The sequence below is a fragment of the Myotis nattereri genome, assembly GCF_964212035.1.
Source record: "Myotis nattereri genome assembly, chromosome: 12".
Lineage (NCBI taxonomy): Eukaryota > Metazoa > Chordata > Mammalia > Chiroptera > Vespertilionidae > Myotis > Myotis nattereri.
In genome coordinates this window covers 4,276,938-4,286,407 of record NC_138087.1, presented here as the reverse complement: position 1 = coordinate 4,286,407, position 9,470 = coordinate 4,276,938, and the positions used below count along the sequence as shown (strand labels likewise).

The window sequence follows — 9,470 nt, the reverse complement described above, 5'->3', positions numbered from 1 at the left end:
CTCTAACTTCGACTTTAACTCAGCCATTACTTGCGTTTTAAGTTCTGATAAGTTAGGATCTTGAACTGATAATTTAGGTGGTGGGTTTTCAGTGGTCACAATAGTTTCTCTGTTGATCCCTTGGGAGATTCCTGGCTTGCTGGTTGTCAAGACGCCACTAGTTTTGGGTTGAAGAGCTTTGAGCCTCTCAGCCCTGACTATCTCCCTAGACAAGCTGGGCCTGGAAACAGGTTCTGATTTCTCCCTATTTGTGCCCTGTTGTATTTCTGCTCTGTCATTGGAATTCACCCTGTTATTCTTTTTTATTTCCTTTTTTTTTTATTGCTTAAAGTATTACAAAGAGTATTACATATGTCTCCTTTTTTCTCCCCCGCCCTTGACAATCCCCTGGCCTCCCTAACCCCCCAGTGTCTTATGTCCATTGGTTATGCTTATATGCATGCATACAAGTCCTTTGGTTGATCTCTTACCCACACCCCTCCTGCCCTCCCACCCTCCCCGGACTTCCTGCTGCAGTTTGACAGTCTGTTCGAGGCAGCTCTGCCTCTGTATCTATTTTTGTTCATAAGTTTATAATGGTCTTTATTATCCAGAAATGAGTGGCATCATGTGGTATTTTTCCTTCATTGACTGGCTTATTTCACTTAGCATAATGCTCTCCAGTTCCATCCATGCCGTTGCAAATGGTAAGAGTTCCTTCTTTTTTATAGCAGCATAGTATTCCATCGTGTAGATGTACCAGTTTTCTAATCCATTCATCTACAGATGGGCACTTAGGCTGTTTCCAGATCTTAGCTATGGTGAATTGTGCTGCTATGAACATAGGGGTGCATATATCCTTTCTGATTGGTGTTTCTGGTTTCTTGGGATATATTCCTAGAAGTGGGATCACAGGGTCAAACGGGAGTTCCATTTTCAGTTTTATGAGGAAACCCCATACTGTCTTCCATAGTGGCTGCACCAGTCTGCATTCCCACCAGCAGTGCACAAGTGTTCCTTTTTCTTCACATCCTCTCCAGCACTTGTCGTTTGTTGATTTGTTGATGATAGCCAGTCTGACAGGTGTGAGATGTTACCTCATTGTTGTTTTGATTTGCATCTCTCGGATGATTGGTGACTTTGAGCATGTTTTCATATGTCTCTTGGCTTTCTGAATGTCCTCTTTTGAAAGGTGTCTATTTAGATCCTTTGCCCATTTTTTGATTGGATTGTTTATCTTCCTTTTGTTAAGTTGTATGAGTTCCCTATAAATTTTGGAGATTAGGCTCTTATCAGATATGACATTGGCAAATATGTTTTCCCACACAGTGGGTTTTCTTGTTGTTTTGTTGATGGTTTCTTTTGCTGTGCAGAAGCTTTTTATTTTGATGTAGTCCTATTTGTTTATTTTCTCTTTAGTTTCCAATGCCCTAGGAGCTGTATCGGTGAAGAAATTGCTTCGGCATATGTCTGAGATTTTGTTGCCTTTGGATTCTTCTTGTATTTGTATGGTTTCCTGTCGTATATTTAAGTCCTTTATCCATTTTGAGTTTATTTTTGTGTATGGTGTAAGTTGGTGGTCTAGTTTTATTTTCTTGCATGTATCTGTCCAATTTTCCCAACACCATTTTTTGAAGAGACTATCTTGACTCCGTTGTATGTTCTTGCCTCCTTTGTCAAACATTAATTGAGCGTATTGGTTGGGGCTGATTTCTGGGCTCTCTATTCTATTCTATTGATCTATATGTCTGTTCTTGTGCCAGTTCCAGGCAGTTTTGAGAACAGTGGCTTTGTAATACAGCTTGATATCTGGTATTGAGATCCCACCTACTTTGTTCTTTTTCAGGATTCCTGCAGCTAGTCAGGGTCTTTTTTTATTCCAGATGAATTTTTGGAGAGTAAGTTCTAGGTCTGTGAAATATGCCGTTGGTATTTTAATGGGAAGTGCGTTGAATTTATAGATTGCTTTGGGCAGTATGGACATTTTAATGGTGTTGATTCTACCAATCCAAGAACATGGTATGTTCTTCCATCTCTTTATGTCTTCCTCTATCTCTTTTTTCAACGTCCTGTAGTTTTCTGAGAAGAGGTCTTTTACCTTTTTAGTTAAGTTTATTCCTAGGTAGCTTAATTTTTTTGGTGCGATGGTAAATGGGATTGCTTTTTTAGTCTCTCTTTCTGCACATTCACTATTGGTGTATAGAAATGCCATAGATTTCTTGGCATTAATTTTGTATCCCGCTACATTGCCGAATTCTTTTATTAAGTCTAATAGTTTATTGATGGAGTCTTTAGGGTTTTTTAAGTATAATATCATGTCATCTGCAAATAAGGACAGTTTTACTTCTTCTTTTCCAATTTGGATGCCTTTTATTTCTTCTTCTTGTCTAATTGCAATGGCTAATACTTCCAGTACTATGTCAAACAGGAGTGGTGAGAATGGGCATCCCTGTCTTGTTCCTGTTCTTAGGGCAAATGGTGTAAGTTTTTGTCCATTGAGTATGATGTTGGCTGTGGGTTTGTCATATATAGCTTTTATTATGTTGAGGTATGATCCTTCAATTCCCACCTTGCTGAGAGTTTTTATCAAAAATGGGTGTTGAATTTTGTCAAACGCTTTTTCTGCATCAGTTGATATGACTATGTGGTTTTTTTCTTTCAATTTGTTTATGTGATGTATCACATTTATTGATTTGCGGATATTGTACCATCCTTGCATTCCTGGGATAAATCCTACTTGGTCGTGGTGTATGATCTTTCTGATGTACTGCTGGATCCGATTTGCTAAGATTTTGTTGAGGATTTTGGCATCTATGTTCATGAGGGATATTGGCCTGTAATTCTCTTTCATTGTGTTGTCTTTACCTGGTTTTGGTATTAGGGTGATGCTGGCTTCATAGAATGAGCTTGGAAGTGTTCCTTCCTCTTGAATTTTTTGTAGTAGTCTGAGGAGGATAGGTTTTAGTTCTTCCTTGAATGTTTGGTAAAACTCCCCTGTGAAGCCGTCTGGTCCTGGGCTTTTGTTTGCTGGAAGCTTTTTGATGACTGCTTCAATTTCTTCCATAGTTATTGGCCTATTGACATTTTTAGATTCTTCCTGATTAAGTTTTGGAATGTTGTATTTTTCTAGGAATATGTCCATTTTCTCCAGGTTGTCTAGTTTGTTGGAGTAGAGTTGTCCATAGTATTTTTTAACGATCATTTGTATTTCTGTGGGATCTGTTGTTATTTCACCTCTATCATTTCTGATTTTGTTGATTTGGGTCCTTTCTCTTTTCTTCTTGGTGAGCCTGGCTAGAGGTTTGTCAATCTTGTTTATCCTTTCGAAAAACCAGCTCTTTGTTTCATTGATTTTCTGTATTTTTTTTTTTTTTTGGTCTCTATGTCATTTATTTCTGCTCTAATCTTTATTATCTCCTTCCTTCTGCTCACTCTGGGCTTTTCTTGTTGCTCTCTTTCTAATTCTTTGAGCTGTAGATTTAGATGATTTACTACCATTTTTTTCTTGTTTGTTGAGATAGGCCTGTAGAGCTATAAACTTCCCTCTCAGGACTGCTTTCATTGCGTCCCAAAGGTTTTGGATTGTTGTGTTTTCATTGCCATTAGTTTCCAGGATGTTTTTAATTTCTCATTTGATCTCATTGGTAACCCAATAAATATTTAATAACGTGCTATTCAGCTTCCAAGTGTTTGAGTATTTTGAGTTGTTTTTATTGTAGTTTATTTCTAGTATTAAGGCCTTGTGGTCTGAGAAGATGCTTGGTATGATTTAAATCTTCTTGAATTTGGGGAGACTTTGCTTGTGACCCAATATGTGGTCTATTTTTGAAGATGTCCCATGAGCACCTGAGAAGAACGTATATTTTGTGGCTTTGGGGTGAAGTGTTCAGAAGATGTCAACTAAGTCCATCTGATCTAGTGAGTCATTTAGTATTGCTGTTTCTTTGCTGAGTTTTTGTCTAGTGGATTTATCCAGTGATGTCAGTGGTGTATTAAAGTCCCCTACTATGATTGTATTGTTGTCGATCTCTCCCCTGATATCTTCCAGGAGTTTTCTTATGTATGTGGGTGCTCCTGCATTGGCTTCATATATGTTTATCAGGGTTATATCCTCTTGTTGTATTGATCCCTTTAGTATTATGAAGTGGCCTTTCTCATCTCTTGTTATGGCCTTCACTTTGAGGTCTATTTTGTCTGATATAAGTATTGCTACCCCAGATTTTTTTTCATTTCCATTTGCCTGAAAGATATTTTTCCATCCCTTCACTTTCAGTCTTTGTGAGTCCCTTCTAATGAGGTGGGTCTCTTGTAGACAGCAAATATATGGGTCATGTTTTTTTATCCATTCAGTCACTCGATGTCTTTTGATTGGACCATTTAGTCCATTTACGTTTAAAGTTATTATTGAAAGGTACTTGTTTGTAGCCATTTTTATTTTTTTGTGTGGCTGTTTTCTTTCTGGGCTTTTTATTTCTTCTTTTTACACCAGTCCCTTTAGCATTCCTTGCATTGCTGGCTTGGTGGTGATAAACTCCCTTAGCCTTTTTTTTGTCTGTGAAGCTTCTTATTTCCCCTTCAATTTTGAATGATAGCCTTGCTGGATAGAGTATTCTTGGATTCAGTCCTTTGCTTTGCATCACTTTGTAAATTTCTGTCCATTCTTTTCTGGCCTGATGTGTTTCTGTTGAGAAATCATTTGATAATCTGATGGGGGATCCTTCGTAGGTAACTTTCTGTTTCTCTCTTGCAGCCTTTAAGATTCTGTCTTTGTCTTGTACAATTGCCATCGTTATTATGACGTGTCTTGGTGTGGGTCTTTTGGGGTTCATCTTGCCTGGGACTCTCTGTACTTGTGTAACTTTTTTCTTCCCCATATCTGGGAAGTTTTCTGACATTATTTCTTCAAATAGATTTTCTAATCCTTGCTGCTCTTCTTGTCCTTCTTGCAGCCCTATTATGCGTATGTTACTTCGTTTCATGTTATCCTGAAGCTCCCTTAGTTACTCCTCCTGCTTTTTAATTTTTTTCTCCAGTTGCTGTTCTGATTGAGCTTGTTTCTCTGCCTTATCTTCTAATTCACTAATTCGGTCCTCTGCTTCTTCTAGTCTGCTGTTGAAACTTTCCATGGTGTTTTTGATTGTAGCTATATCACTTTTCATTTCTTCCTGATTCTTGCATAGGTTGTTGATTTTCTCATCCATCCGGTGAATGAATTGTACAACCATTATTCTGAATTCTTTTTCTGTCATGTTGCATGCTTCAACTTCATTAATGTCCTTTCTTGGTGACTCCTCATTGTCTTTCCTCTGGGTGTTGTTTCCTCTCTTCATTCTGATTATCTCCCGATGGTTCAAACGTCGAGTTGGGTGGGCCTGGGCCGTGTGCAGTGGGAGCCTCCCACCACCCTAGTGTCACTGAAGAGCTCTGACACTAAGATGTGTGGTTGTTGTGGGTTGGTGGGAACCAGGCTCGCTCAGAGTCAGTGTTTTCAGCGCTCAGTGTGGCCTCGTGCGCGCCCTTAGAATCAGGGACCCTGCCTGCACCGTGCTGAAACAGAGACCCCCCTGAAGCGTGTTGAAAACCAAAGCTCCCTAGCGTGCGCCAGGAGTCAGAGCTCCCCAGAATCCAGTATCAGAGTCTCTGTTGCTTCGCGCGACCTTGCCTTGAGAATCAGGGTCCCTGTGTGCCCTTGCACTAGGAATTGGAGTCACTGGCTCTTAGTATGAATGCACAGGAAATCAGGATCTCAGGTGCAGGTGAAAAGAAACACAGTCAAGTCACTGGTGCTTGGTGCTGCCTCCTGCCCAGAGAATCGGGGTCCCTGGGCCTGTGATATGCGGGACAAATTTCCGGTGTTTGCGCGATTGCTCCCAGCCCCGGGCTCAGAAGCTGGCAGTGCACCTAGGCTCAGTTCCTGGGTTTTGCGTGTTTGCTCCCAACCAAGGGCTCTGAAGCGGGCAGTGCGCATAGGATCGGTTCCAAGGTGCTGGCGCACTTCCAGGCTAAAGTTCCTGGAGCACTGAGGCCCCAGCAAGGGGTGGGTCTGTCAGTTAGTTACTCTGGCGCTGCCCGAGAGCCCGCAGGAAGGGGGGATGGGCTCTGTTACTCACGGATCTGCCACGGGGATTTCTGAACTTGTGGTGTCCGCAGGTCTGTAGCTGTGGTCACAGGTCTCTGTCCCCAGTGGCTGCAGGGTCCTGGTTTGCGTCTGAGATCAGACTGGGTGGTGCTGAGGCCAGGATCCTAGTCTCAAGCAGCTCTGTTTCCCAAGATGGCGTGGTCCCGGTGCCTGTGCTGGCCGCCCAGGAGTGTCCGCGCAAGGAGCGGGTCTCAGCCACCTAAGACTGCCCGGTTTAGCAGCCCTTTAGAAGACCTGCAGAATCTAACTGTCCCTAGCTCATACACACACATCACACGCGTCCACACACTCCTCTATCACTTCCTTGCGCTCTCACACTCTCTCCCTCCCTACCTTCCTGCTGGTCGCCATTTTTTCGACCAGTCTGTTATTCTTTGTCTCCTGTGGGGTCCCTGCTCCCCTTGCAGGCAGCTTTGGGGGTTGAATGTTGGCTATCAGAGAATGTATCTGACTTTCCCCCCCACTAATGGTGTTTGTGACAGGCAGTTAGATTTTCAAAAATTTCTGAATTTCCTCTGAGAGTGCGCGTTGGACATCAACAGATGAATGTCCTTTCTTGCCCACGAGTGAGGTGGCAGGGAGAGGAAAATTCAGGTCGTCAGCTGAATTTTCTGTTTCCACTTTGTCCTGGTGAAGGGATTCAGAGTTTCCTCTAAGGGGCATGAAGGCCCCAGACTTGGTGTTCGTCTCAGACATCAGTTTGGTTGAGGAGGAAGAGTTGGGATTGATTGAAGAATGAGATGAAGTATCTTTCAATTTGAAGCACTCATTGGATTCAAGGACTTTGGTGGGAAGGGCTGACAACATCCCCATCTGACACTTGGTAATATGGGGTTTCCGCATCTGCTGTGCACCACACTCAAGTGAGGGAAGCTCCTGGGATGTGTTCAGGGGGTAGTCCCCACCCACTGATGATGGCAAACTTCTTTTCTCTAATTCAGTGTGGGATTTTACAGGATTCTGCTTGAAAGACTGTTGTGAACTGTGCACAGTCCCAGGAAGCTAACCCTCACTGATTTTCTCAAACTTTTTTCTCAAAAAATGTACTTTCTGGACATTTTCCAGTGGTCTCTGACTTACACTATGCTCAGAAAACATTGAGTTTTCTCTTGACAGACTCATCACCTCAGAGCCACTTCCCACATCCTTATGTGAGGAGGTCTTTGAATCACTCAGCAGATGAACTTTTGGATCATTCTCCTGGCTGTGTCCCTCATCCTTCCCTTCATTCTCCTCTATTTGAAACATTTCTCAGCTCCTCTCATAGAAGCTTCCTGTTTGGCTCAATCCAACGTTTGGATTTTCACTACTCTGGTCCTTATCCGCAGAGATCCATGAGAGGCCAGAAGTGCTCTTTGACTCAAGAATGCCTGAGCAATTGCTCAGAGGCCTCATTAGTGACAGAGACCCATTGATCATGCAGGGCTGGCCCTGGTGGTGTTGGATGAGCCTCTTTCTAAGGTGAGGCTCAAATTTCTCTAGAAATTCACTGCTGAGAGGAAACTCTACAGGATCGATGGAAATTGCAACATGGGCCTTAGATCTTTGAACCACAGAGGTTAAATCCCACAAACTTTCCTGTTCTTTCAGCAACACATTGCATTCCAGTTGTTCAGTTTCAGATGAGGTGTGACATTCTGATTCATTATTGGGTATGTGGACATTCATTTCACAGACCTTATTCTGGGTAATGGGACTGGATGGTAGGATTGGGAGTGGGGATTGAAGGTGGGCCTGGGTTTGGATCTGAGTGAGTTGTAAGTGCTGGGACTGAGGCAGGGTTTGAGGCAAGGGTTGAGGTTGGACCTCTGCCAAGGATGGAGGTTGGAAATAAGAAAATCCTGGGGATTCTTGATCTGTGAGGAATTTGAGATGCTATTGAAGAAGATTGAATAATCACCCGAGGCATGGGCAGCAGAGGGCAAGGACTCGCTGTGCAGAGATGGAAGACCCCAAAAAAGCTGAGTAAGTTTTTTCTTTTAAGTGGTCTTGCCAGGTCTTAGGATATAAGTACACCTGTGCTGAGTCATGCTCATCAGGTCTGAGAAATAAGAGATGTCTAGGATCTATAAATTTGGCTTCCGGGTCTGTCCCAAAAGAGGTTATTGTAGAGTGGAGGGCAAGAAACCCTTGATGTAAATCATATTGTGTCAAAGTCGAAGAGAACAAGTCTTTGGGTTGAGGTGAGGAATGGTGCATTGGCTCTGGCGGCAGAGTTTGATCCAGTGGTGAAGGTGACTGAAAATTACCCAAGGTTGTCATTGGGTTATAGGAGAGAACAGAGGGAGGTTGTGGGAAATGCTCAGGCAGAGGAGTTGGTAAGAGTTCTCCTAGAGGGACTGCTGAGAAGACAGGGGACTGATTGAATGATGGCTCAGTCACCTGAGCTGTCACAGAAGCTGAGGAAGCCACAGAAGACACAGAGGGAGTAGACTTTTCCAATGCCTCTGAGAACAGCATCTGATTAATTTCAGCAGCTGCATTATTACACACCTCGCAGGAGGGGTCTGGACATAAAAGTCGAGGACAGCGGGTGGTATCATAATTCTGTCCCAGGGAGCTGCAGGAGGTAGGAAGTAAAAAGGTGCCGCTAGGACAAGAACAAGGAAAAGAGGACCTACTGGCCTGGTCAGGGTGGGGCACCTGAAGTCTGCTGGCCGTTCACATTGCTCCACATCCATGACTTCACAATGCACTCATCTCAAGGCATTCACTCACATTCCCATTCCTATGGCAACCCCTCCCATGACTAGCAAAGGCTCCACTGAATCCCTGGAAACGCATGGAACATGCTAAGGGGAGATCAGGAAAAATGGGGAAAGACTAGTCACCTTTTCAGGAAAGAAATCAGCTCCCTGTCGTCCTCCTTCCTGTGATAGTATCTCGAACCTGGGAACCAGAAGAGTGAGTTACATGTAATGAAGGTAGACACAAAGGCATTACACATGAGGCCCTCTATGGGAGACCATTGGGATATTAGACTCTGAAAGACCCAAGAATTAGTAGATGAGTCAAATGGTCAATGATAAATATTAATAAGGTCCCCATATGTATGTTGCTTCATTTATAAAATAATCACATTTGATGCTCAAAAGCAGGCTGTGAAGCAGAGGGGTCAGTGGTCACAACAAAGAGGAATCTGAGCATCCTGAAGTCAGAGTACTTTTTTAAAGTCAGGAGACAGAACTACTGACTCTCGACATCTACTGGGCAACACCAGTGGCCCAGGTCCCTCACTGCTTCTTACCCAGGGACAGCAGAGCAGGGAATCTGAGCAGTATCTCCGGTCCAGGCTTTCCATGAGCCTCTCCTCTGAGGGCTCTGTTTCATGAGAGGGCCTGTATCTACCAAC

At 43.2% G+C, this 9,470-nt stretch overlaps 1 protein-coding gene across 1 annotated transcript; it reads right to left on the bottom strand.

Annotated features, from left to right (window-relative positions):
- Nucleotides 1–6,604: 6,604 nt before the first annotated feature.
- Nucleotides 6,605–7,786, bottom strand: LOC308528416 (spermatogenesis-associated protein 31D1-like; the record flags this gene model as incomplete). The annotated part of the gene is given in 3 exon segments (XM_081104015.1): nucleotides 6,605–7,120; nucleotides 7,124–7,369; nucleotides 7,373–7,786. Coding segments are annotated over 3 exon segments (1,176 nt in total).
- Between the last annotated feature and the right edge of the window lie 1,684 nt (nucleotides 7,787–9,470).